This window comes from Rhinolophus hipposideros, assembly GCF_964194185.1.
Source record: "Rhinolophus hipposideros genome assembly, chromosome: 7".
Taxonomy (NCBI): domain Eukaryota; kingdom Metazoa; phylum Chordata; class Mammalia; order Chiroptera; family Rhinolophidae; genus Rhinolophus; species Rhinolophus hipposideros.
In genome coordinates, this window is record NC_138053.1 from 83,343,135 (window position 1) to 83,355,903 (window position 12,769).

Here is a 12,769-nt window from a genome sequence, read left to right on the forward strand (position 1 = left end):
GTGACCCCATAAATAAGTATAAGGCAAAACAAACATTTATTAATTTATTTATACCTATGAAGCAATAATTGGGGAAGTTATTTAACCAGAATTACTGGTACCATTAAGAGAGTTGGTTATCAAATTTTGAAATTGTCTTCCCTTGTGGTGCCTGTAATATTATAGTAATTTTCCTTATTTTATTTAACTTCAGAATTTAGATTTTGAAAAGAAAATGCTATACACTTTAAGAGTGGATGCAAGTAACACTCACCCTGATGCAAGATTCCTACATCTGGGACCTTTCAAAGATACAGCCACAGTCAAAATATCTGTGGAAGACACAGATGAGCCTCCTGTATTCAGTAAAATGTCTTATTTGATAGAAGTAGATGAAGATGTAAAGGAGGGAAGCATCATTGGACAGGTTACAGCATATGACCCAGATGCCGAGAACAATTTAATAAAGTAAGTATTTTGGGAAAATATAGCTTTGCAGAAAAATAATCATCTCACTATTTATAAGCTGTGTGAAAAAAATAACATTGTACAATGTAGATGAAGTACAAATACTTCCATAGTACAAGTTGTTAACTGGGCTGTCTTCTAAGTGCTCTGGATATATTATCTTATTTGACTTACCACTTTACAAGGGGCATTCCATTATTATACCTTTCTGCTAATAAGACTCAAGCACTGAACATTTAAATATCTAGCCCAATAAGTAGTCAGTGGCAAAGGTGAGTTTGAGAATCAGACTGCCTGGCTCCAGAGTCTGTTAATTTTAACGCTTTAGCTGCTGTGATTCTGTCCCATTTTCCCTCTTAGACAAATAATAGTTCAAATAATAGGTGATCAAAACAAGTAAATTAGAAAAAAAACTGTCCTTCTGAAAATGTAATTAAGAGATGCTTTGAAAATACTGAAATAGCTTCTTTTGGAAATAGTCACTACACATACCATATTTTAAAATTTTGTAGAAACAATGTGTCAGTTATATTCAAATAATAATAGAATTGGTAAAGAGAGTAATAACATTTGAGAATGGTAAAAGTATAAAAAAATAGTATAGTATTATGTAATTTAGTATAATACTTTCCCAAAATTTGAACATTATATATTAACCATTTCAAAGCTTTCAAATATGCCAGAAACTTAAATGATTTTTACACATGGAGATTAAGGAAAATGTAAATACAGTTGTGACATAAATAGATAAATGGGATGGGTGGATGAAGATGGGTTTATATGTTGATGAACACAAAGATTATTGAGAAGATTAATACGTAATGCATTACCTGTTAATGTGTGGCTAGTAAAATGCATACAATTCTGCTTTAAAGTTTTTAAATTTTTAATTAAGGAAAATAAATGGTTAAATTATTATTGGGAATGCCCGAATTTCTTAGAATTCATGTCAGACTATCACACATAGAAAATTAGTAAGCATGATACTAAATATAGAATTGACTTTTTAAACATAAAAAAGGTTGTTCAATAGTGTTAATTTACAAAGCAATACTTTTTTCACTAAATCTATCCTAATGAATATTTAATTTGTTAGTTGATTAAGCCCACAAAATTTTAATCTGTAGTTAATGCTCAGAGTTTATTTGGTTAATTTTAGGTTAATTACAATAGAATTCACTCAGCTTTCTCTTTTAAATAAATGTTTGGGTTCAAATTTTGCATGTTTGTTCAATGTTACTTTAAAAACATGAGTTATAATGTTGATATGCAAATTATTTTACTCAATTTTTATTAGTACGCAGATGATGTATTGATTTAAAAATCAACATCTAAAAAAAATCAACATGTTTTATAAAACAAAACTAAAATGAAATGAATAAGTAATCTAGTTCCCCAGTAATCTATGTATATGTACTAGTATGTTTAGATCCAAAATAATGTTTATTTGTATTTTATTGAAATCATGTGTGGCTGATTGTTTTTGGCATCTTTTATATGTGCATTTATTATTTTTAAGTAGCAATAAAAAGTTTCAAATATTTTCATGTTTCCGCAATATTGCAATAGAAATAAATCACCACGTATGTTTAAAAAAAAGTATAAGAGATTGCTCACACTGACAGCTATAAATGTTCAAAAGTATCTGACACTGATTGTTTTGCTAGATTCCAAAAACAGTAGTCAGTGTGGGCTGTGCTCTCATTTCTCCCTAGATTTTGTGGCACCAAATGCTTCTATTAAAATTTGACGTTCATGTTTTTCGAAACGTCATTGATTGTAACTTTTGTCAACTAACATCACCCACTATTAGAAAGTTGTTGACAAGTACCAGTACATTAACTCTTTCAGATGATGAACCATTTATTGCCAAACTATTGAGCATTCCTCAGTATGAATAAGACCAGATCTTAATAATCTGTGTATCGTTTCATCATTCATTTAGTATGATATCTTGTTTATTAAGATTTCAATGAATGTTGGTTAACTTGAGACAGGTACACAGACTTTTCCATGTTGCCAAAGGTATTTGATTATTCAGAGAACATAGAGAGTTTCATCAAGTTTTATCAGTGTAACACTCCTTTCTACACAACATTTTCATGTATCATTGTCAATGATACATTGTCAATGAATACATTTCATGTATTCATTGTATCAAAGTAATAAACAATAAATTATATGTTCTGCTACTCCAATTATGTATCAACTTTATAACATGAGATTGTTGAATATTTGTCCTATCCCCTCCATAAAATATTTTTTTTCATAATTTATTGAGCACTTCCTATGAACTAGAACTGTCAAAAGAGCTTTATAATTATTAGTTCATTCAAGCCTCATCACAACTGTATATGATAGGTACCATTGTTATTACCCACATTTTATACAAGAATAAACTGAAATGCAAATAATTTTAAGGAATGTTTCCAAGGACACAGTACAAATAATTAGCAGACTGAGGATTCAAACTATTGTTGATCTGAATGCAGAGCCAATTCTTTAGCAGATATACTCTGCTTTCTTAATGATCTGATTATTAATTGAAGATAATTGATATAATGATCCCCATTCATAGATTAATTCAACCTGACTTCAGTGGTACAAAACAGAACGCTCAAGGGAAAAAAAAATGCAAAAGGCAAAACATGGTTTTAGTCTCTCAGAATTTGGTCTAGTTTCTCTTCTCTCTACTGTCCACAATATGGAATTGCATAAGTTCACACCATAGACATGTTTGCTTAAAAAATTATGCCTTTTTTATTCTTCTTTTAAAACAAATGTATTCAGTTACTATTGACAAAAAATAAACTACACAAATTTAAATTGTATGATTGATAAACTTTGGCATATTCACACACCCTTTAAAACATCACCAAAATCAAGACAAAACACATACAGCTTACACTTAAGTTTCTCCATGCACCTTTGTGCTATGTTCCTCTCAAACTTCCCTTAATCTAACCCCATCCGCAGGCAAACACTAATCTGCTTTTTATCAATATAAATTAGATTAAATTGGATTTTATTGAATTTATACAAATGAAACCATACAGTATTTGTTTTTTTTCTTGTCTAACTTATTTCACTTAGCATAACTATCTTGAGATTTTTCCCATGTTGTTGTGTCATCAATAGTTTATTCTTCTAATTGCTGAATCATATTCCAACATATGGGAGTACTAGTTTGCTTTTCTGTTCACTTATTGGTTGACATTTTGAGTTGTTTCAAATACTCGTATAATACATTTATAGACATTTTTATACCTGACTAATTTTTATGTGGAGATCATATAATATACATATAGGTATTTATTTTTATTAATTGTAAGTATTTGCTTCTAAGTAACTTCTAAGTAATTTATATTATATAAAATAATATACTATCATATCAGGCAGATGATATGTCACTGTAGATTGCTTGTAGATCACAATGTAGATTGTTTGGACACACATACACACACACACACACACACACACACACACACACACATCTATCCTCTATCTCTGATAATATCACCAGGATATACATTTAGAAATAAAATTTCTGGGTCAAAAACAGATTTGCAATCTTGTTCCACAGTTACAGTTTAAGTTCTTAGTTCTCTCAGAAATATTTGCTGTTTATGGGGTACTCAAGTTTTGAAAAAACAAAAAACAGTAGTCTTACCTTTAAAATCTCAATAATTATGACAGAAGAGAAATATTGAAATAACAAATGAATCTCAAATTATGTTCCTAAAATTATATTGTCAAATCTGTCCCCGTATAAAGCCTGAAAATATTGCATATAGGCTGATTATTGTTAACATAAAAATGTATGTAATAAAAGCTTTACATATCCAATTATAGTGTGAAAAAACAGCAGTAATTCAATAAGGAGGCTACATTATAATATGTGACTCTTTTATTTGCTCCGGTAAAATTTAGAAGGATGACTGATCTCCAGAGCAGAAATAGGCTATGATAAGCATCACGGGAAAACATTTTCCTGGGAAAGTTTGGAAACTAATCCTCATCCACCAATAAATCTGTTCATCAAACATATTTTCTGACATATATCTGTCACTTGCAACATGAGATTACGGTTACAATTAGCAGCTGTTGTTAGCTCCACTCCCCTTAATTAGTAATCATGAGATTTCCCAAGTTATAAGGGGGATTATAGCTTTAGATTCTGAAAAGACATGTTATCTCATCTCACACCTATGTTATGCTCAACATATTTACAGTTCAATAAATTTTCGAAGAAATCCTTTTTACTGCAGTCAAATTGAGAAGTAGATCCAAAACAAACTTGTTAGTGAGAAATTAGTTATACCTCAGTAAAATGTACATGATTCTACCATAAACTAGGATAATTGATTAAGTGCATTCATATATACATAAGTGTTTTCTTAATAATTTCTTGATTTTATTACAGAAAATAAAATAATAATTTTAAAATCATGCCGTGATATCTGAAAAAAAATTGAACTATTTCTTCAAACCTTTGATAGCCATTTTCTTGTTTTGAAAGGGAATGATTTCATAGTTCATAGCTAAAAAAACACATTTATGGAAAGCAATAGCTGGAAAGAAGAGAGAAACCCCATACCCCAATTATTGATTTAGGTGCTAGACAATATACTGGGATCTTAGTAAAAAAAAAAAAAGTTATCTTTGACAAAGTTCTGCATATTATCGATTTGTTCTGGTGTCTTTAATTGAATTTACCTTTTTTTGTGTGTAGATGAAAAAGGAAGGATATGATATGTGTTTGATTGTCAAAGGTAGATCATAAAAAAAAGAAAAGCAAATAACTAAAACCAGAGTTCAGCTTTCACAGGCTCAGTTTTCTTGTGATCTTTTGTTATTTGAGGACTATATGATTTGATCCTTTCTCTGAAGTAGGTAGTCATTCAAAAAATCATGCCAGTGATTTTTTCAATTATTGTTTAAATTCAATGTAAGGAGATCAATGAAATTGTGTTTTAATAGGCTATCTGCTGGAACTTAGGGAAAGCTTTGTTTTTTGTAAGTGTTTATCATGCTCTTTCTGGTCATTTGTTGTAATCCGGTGCATTTATTATTAACAGGTAAACCGGAATGGCCTATTCTGCATTGAAAATAGAACATTGGCTGCTAAGTAAAAGAAAATTATCATTTGGCTTCGAAAAACTGCAGAACATTATTTACACTGGGGCAAATTTCCTAATATAGAGCTGGCAGTTTGCAGTACTTATGTTAAAGTGAGCTATTTCTAAATCATCAAAGTGATGTTCTTTCATGAATTCTTAACTTGAGAACCATTCCTATCAAGATTGACTCTAAGAGTAGGGCAGCTGAAATTCTGACCTATTTTGATTTCACATAGTCTCCAAGTGAGTCAAAGAGATTTTTATAATGTTAGAATTGTTAGCTATTCTTCAATAGAAATCCCCATGATAATCTCTACGACAAATAGTGATAAGCACAAAGGGATTTTTGTTTTCCTCTTTGATCATCAATGTGAATAGTAGGAAGAACTCCAAGATCTATTCAGCCATAAGCAGATAATGGTTAACTCTTGACCTTTCTAATAATGGAGAGAAATATATACAGGTGAATATTATGAATTGAGTTCCATTCGATGCATAGATGAAGTTATGTTATTTTACTTTGCTGTCTCTGTGTTCATTTTCAGATTTTATTTATAGGCAGAATTTGGTATACGTATTTTTTTAAGAAATTAAGAAATTTTTTAAGAAAAATAAAACATTCTTTGATGTTCCGGTGACTTTTTCAACCCACATTAGGAGCTAAATTGTAGAAGAGTTGACATCTAGAGATTGGAAACACTATATGTTGTTTCATTTTAGCACTATGAAAGAATAGAAATTTTAAAAACACAATTTCATATAACTACCATCTTAAATTTTAGTACACAAATAGGTATGCTAGAATAAGAACTGAGTTCTGGAAGTCTTCTTTTATGAGAGTCTTTAGTTGTGCTGTCATGGTTTCCTTGATGCCTGAATCCATTTATGGTCATTTTGACTTTGGGGAAGAGCCAAAGTCTCATGATACCAGATCTAGTGAATAAGGTGGATGAGGACACACTGTCAAAATTTTATTTGACAGAAATTGCCATACCACAAGTGAAGTGTGACATGGAGAATTATCATGATGGAGGATGATGTAAGGACAGTCATGAAAAAGGACTTCCAGAACTGCTTCAGAAAGTGGCAAGAACGTGGGATAAGTGTACTCAAAGAGAGGGGGGGTATATTGAGGGGGATTAAAAGCAATGTGTTTTTTACTATTATATATATATATATATATATATATATATTATTTTAATTTAAACATTCACACACACACACAAAAAAAGAATTATCTCAGCTAAATTTCTGACAATGAATTCTTGTTTAAAACCCGATACACCTTAAGCTTCTCAGAAATACTTATATATATATATATATATATATATATATATATATATATATATCATTATGCAATCTATATATTTACTTTTATACATAGGTTTCTAGTATCTTCTATTTACCTAAGATTCCCCACCCTAGGAGTATAGCTACTCTTCAGCAGTGAACTATATGTCATATACGTTTTTTAAAAATCCCCAAGTTCTTATAATAATGATGTAGAAAAATTACAATAACAATTATTACAAAAGCAAGGGAATGCTACCATTTCCATGCAATTCTATCACCCATTACAGTGCATGAGCCTTCTATAGGATGACAAGAAGGTCATTGAACTAGTTCCTTATTTTGGGACTGAGGTACAGAAAGGAACCTGAGAACAGCTATGTAAAATTTTTAGGTAGTCTACAGTTGAGATGCAATATAGTTTAGTGGAAAATAAGTTAGACAAGCACCATCATGTAATATAGTCATTGTTAAAATTATTTTTGAAATCTGAGTTTACTAACATATCCTTTAAATTCAGCATAGTTCTAATAATAGACTATATCACATGTCCTTTTATGAACAATCCAAACACCCTCCCCCCAAAAAATAATAGAATTTTGATATAAATGTATTTTCACCTAATATTTTAAAATGGCCAGTGTTTCACAATGTTTAGAAACCTAAATATGTGACACTTAGGTTTGTTAAAGTCAATGCTTGATAGAAAACATATTACTGATTTATGATGAGAACTTTAATTCCCTAATTCACCAGATAAAAAAAGGAGTTCACTTGCTACATGCCTTTAACAGATACCTAGAAAAATGAGGACGACATTAGATGCTGATTAGTCTGTTAGTTGTCTGATATTGCTCTTCCTTGTTCAAACCACTTTATCCTATGGTCTATAATCTTGCTGTATGAGCCTTGCCCATGGATTTGCCACATGGGATTAACCTAAGAGTTTTTTTTTAATAATAGTGGAATCCCAGCTCCAACACTAAACCTACTGAACCAGGATTTGTTTTTAACAAGATTCCCCTGTAATTCATATGAACTTACTTTTTGAGACATGTTTAATTTTCTTTCTATATGGCTAAATTACTCATCAGCAGACTTCTTAAACAAATGTAAACATGACCAGATTCAGTTTTTAAAAATGCATATAAGCTAGTATTTTGCTTTTCTGCATTCTGCCACTTTTAAGCATTCATAGGATTATTTTAGGCCCATATAAATTATTAAGGTTAATCTTCATCTCAAGGTGTTTAACCTTAATCCCTTCGGGCAAAGTTACTTTTACCTTGTAAAGTAACATATTGGTTCCTTGGGGTGAGAGGATGTTATAGCATTATTTTGTCACTGAAGAATGATAGAAAGTTTATTGTGACATCTTCCATATCGAGCCCTAATGAGAAAGTGTCACCGAGCTCTATGATAGTGTCATTTCATTTTTATTTGGAATAGGTTGGCAGAAATCATTGGAGGAAAACTTGTGATTCAGCTGAGATTTTCCTTGAATAGAGCACCATTCAGGAGCAATGTATTTTATAATAGCCTCTCCATATTCACTTATGCTCATAAGAACTCCGTGGACACATGTTCTTATGTGCTTTTATTTAACATGATTTCAATGTATCCAATGCAATTGACTCTCTCAAGTTCAATATGACTATTTAATATGTTTCAAGAACTGCATAGGTCTATGATAGGACAAGTAAATCAAGTGGCAATTAAAAACTCGCTTAAAAGCTGCCACAAGGGTTTGTGAGTACAATGACTTCAAAGTACACGTAATCACAGAATTAAAATAATGAAAACAGCCAAATACGAGGTAGGGCAATTAAGTTCTCAAACTCATTCTAGAAAAAGTGCTACATACATCATTGCTGAATATCACTACAGTCACCTTCGAAGCACTCCCCTTGGGAAGCTATGCACTGAAACCAGTGCCTAGTCCACCCTTCAAAGCAATTTTGGAACTTTGTTTCTGGAATGGTCATCAGAGCTGTCCTCGTATTACGCTTAGTGTCCTGAATGTCATCAAAATGTCTTTCTTTCAATATTTCCTTTATCTTTGGGTAAAGAAAGAGGTCATCAGGGGCCAGATCAGGTGAGTAGGGAGGATGTTCCAATACAGTTATTTATTTACTGGCTAAAAACTCCTTCATAGACAGTGCTGTGAGAGCTGGTAGGTTATTGTGTGTTATATATATTGCAAGAACTGTGAATTGTTGGTGAAAAATTAAGGTAATCTAACTTTTTCATGTAAGCTTTTCAGCATTTCCAAATAGTTAACTTGGTTAACTGACAAGTTGGTACAAATTCATAATCAATAATCTCTCTGATATCAAAAAATGTTTAGCAACATTTTTGTAACGAGTTCACGAACTTAAGTGTCAGTCCTCATATATCACACTGTCCAAATGAAAATTACATTAAAAAACAATTCAAAAGATTACTTAGCAATTTACTGTCATGTCTTTTGCCTATGACTTTAAGAAATATTAGATAAACAAATAATCTTAAAACAATGGTGGGATTTATAAGTTTCTCTTCCGCTAGATACTCTATTGATCGGCACACTGACATGGACAGGATTTTCAGTATCCACGCAGAAAATGGATCCATTTTCACATTGAAGCCCCTTGACCGGGAATCATCTCCTTGGCATAACATCACCATTACAGCCACAGAAATAAGTAAGTTGGAAATACATCTATCTGAACACATTATTTTTCCCTGAAGGCTCTTCTTACTTGAGTGGAATGATTTTATCATTAGCGAGATCTGAGATAAATAATATGTGTTGGATTTTGAAATTAATGATTATCAAATACTCATTTATTTTAAACAATTTTATGTATACCTTACTATAGGATAAAAATATAACCTAGCCTCATAAAAATAATTAATCAGTCTAAGAAAATTCTCTCTTAGAAACAACACTTTATTTTCAATCATATTCTCCTCTTTTTTGCACGCTGTCCATCTGGGCCATGTAAGAAAGCTGAGATAATCTACCAGCACTCCAATCAAGTATTGAAAGCCACAGAAACGATCTGTTGCTAAGTTACAAATGGGGAGAGTGATATCTCTACTTCCCTGTAAATGAGACTGAAATCTTACACATGTTCTCATTGCAGATAACTCAAAACAAAGCAGCCACATTCCTGTCTTCATCAGAATTCTAGACATAAATGACCATGCTCCGGAATTTGCCATGTACTATGAAACATTTGTTTGTGAAAATGCAAAGCCTGGGCAGGTAAATGAAATCATTATCAACTTTAAATATAGTATTTTCTCTTCACAAAGGCATATGACCTTGAGTTAAGTTATTGGAACATTGTTTTTAATGTAAACTATTGTCAATCCTCCTTGTCACTTGATTATCATCCCTTACCGTAAAACTCACAACGATCTTTGAAAAATGACTTTTAAATTTGTTTTGGCATGGGATCCATGCTAAACTAGTTAAAATTATAATATCTGCTTTAGTTATATACCAGGTACATAATGAGTATCACATATATAAAAAGTTCCTACCTGGATGCATGAGTATGTTGATAGTGAATTATATTCAGAATAGTAACATACTATTAAATAACACATAAAATATGACAATAACATCACTCTATGTTAATATAAAGGGAATCATAATAATTGTTTTGTTGATTACATTTTAGCACTTTTAATTACTCAGAACATTTTGGTTTGTTACATTTTCTTTGTGATTTTTCAACTGTTAGTGAGATAAAAAAGATTTTTCTTTAGAAGAGTTACAAAGTCCCCTTGCAAAGTAATATTTCAGATACCTTTAAAATAATTTTAAGCAAATGCTGAATAAGTTTGTTTTTGACAATTACAGAGTAATTTGTAAATGACAGTAACTGCACAAGTTTTACTAAAAGAAATTTTAACCAGTTATTTAAATATTTCTTTAAGAAAAAGTAGGTAGATGTTAAGAATCCTATCTAATGCCACCATGTCTTTTTAAGTACAGAACATAAAAGTGAAATACTGTCTTCTAATCCAGTAGAGATTATAATGGACTGACTATTTCTGTACACCCCAATTTCATACGTTGAAGCACTAACCCTCAGTGTGTATTTGGAGACAGGGCCTTTGGGAAAGTAATGAAAGTTAAATACGGTCAGAAGAGTAGAGCTCTGAGCTGATAGGACTAGTCAGACACACCAGAGATCACTCTCTCTCCATGCACACACTGAAAGGGAAGTTAGGTGAAGATGTAGGAAGAAGGCAGACTTATGCAAGCCAGCAAGAGATCTCTCACTGGAAGCCCACCATACTGGTACCTTGATCTCAGACTTGCAACTTCCAAAACTGGGAGAAAATCAATTTCTATTTCAGCCATCAAGTATGTGATGTTTTGTAACGGCAGCCAAAGCAGAGTAAGACAGATAGATACCATATTCCACTTACACACAAAAAAGTTATGATAAGGTTTTTATTTCTCTTTACCAACAAAGAATGATTACACAGTTATTTGGATTAAAAGTAGTTATCCTTTTTTTTTCACTTTGCAACATGTAATGGGCATATTTTCAGTTCAGTAAATGATTGTTTTTAATTTGATGCTTAATTATTATAGCATAGCTACACATTAATTAGCTTATTTATCTACACACCTATTAATGGAAATTTGGTTTACCAACAAAATGTTACTCTAGAAAACAGCACTATAGTGAGAATTATAGTACATTCATATGTATTCACTACCTGGTATTATTTTCCTTTGATATACTTCTCAAATTTAAAATAATTAAAATGTATCCATACTCATCTATGTTTCCTAATAGCTCTCCAAATATGTCCTATACCTACTGATAACTTCAATCAAATGTGGATAATTGCCTATTCATTTGGCAACATTTAAATGTCTACCAATATTTAATATCTCATAATAATTTTAAGTTGAAACCCTCCAAAATTATTGAGGCTAAACATTTTTTATAAAAATGTGGCCATTCAAGAAAGTATCTTCACAAATAACTTCATATTAGTATCCTAAACTTACCATGAAAAATCACCACAAATTAGACAATTGAAAAAAAAACACACACACAGAAATGTATTTTATTCTCTCACACAGTTCTGGCTACAAGTCTGAAATCAATGTGTCAGCAGGTCAATGCTCCCTATGGAGGCTCTAGGGAAATATTCTTCCTTGCCCCTTTCTAGTGGTTCTGGAATTCCTTGGTTTGTAAAACCAAATTACTCCAATTTCTGTCTCCATTTTAGCATGGCATTCTTCCTCTATCTCTTCCCATTTCCAAATATTCCTCTTTTTATGAGTAGTCTATTCAGTCAAGTAGGGCTCACCTTTATGCAGTATTACCTCATCTAAGCTTGCTTACATCTACAAAGAGCCTATTTCCAAATAAGGTCACGGTCACAGGTACTGAGGATTAGGTTCTAAACATTTATTGTGGAGGGACCCAAGTCAATTGACAATAGCTTATAGATATCCTTTACTTATTTGTCTAATAGTATGGTTGTTTTTTATTGATTTGTGGGAGTTATATGTATTCTCTTCTAAAATATGCTTAAGCAATGGTCCAGCAATTCTTTTCAAGAACTCAGAGTCATATAATCAAAGGATAAATGTTGTTTATGATTTAAAATATTATTAAATGTTAGATACATTTTTGTTATTCTGGAACAGGATGTTAAGCAAGAATATTAGGTCTTACATAAAGTTTTTTCTATGTCACATTCCAAACTTCTAAGGAGAAAAAAAATCACTTAAGTTTGTATTAGTCATTGTGCAGTTTCAAAGCATTGTCTAAAAGGCCATATGGTTACATGTCTCTCTGCCAATAAAATTCATGAAATTGTGGTTAATATAAAATGATAGAGGAAAACTTTTGACTAGTGTGCATGGAAGTTGGTATGGCTATGGAAGG

At 31.4% G+C, this 12,769-nt stretch overlaps 1 protein-coding gene across 3 annotated transcripts in view; it reads left to right on the forward strand.

Annotated features, from left to right (window-relative positions):
• CDH9 (cadherin 9) overlaps positions 1 to 12,769 on the forward strand; it is a 111,920-nt gene that overhangs the window by 92,355 nt on the left and 6,796 nt on the right. For all 3 annotated transcript variants that reach the window (XM_081054605.1, XM_081054603.1, XM_081054604.1), the window contains 3 exons: positions 194 to 447; positions 9,405 to 9,541; positions 9,986 to 10,107. In XM_081054605.1, the coding sequence (XP_080910731.1) occupies positions 194 to 447; positions 9,405 to 9,541; positions 9,986 to 10,107 (513 nt within the window). The remainder of the gene's footprint in view (positions 1 to 193; positions 448 to 9,404; positions 9,542 to 9,985; positions 10,108 to 12,769) is intronic.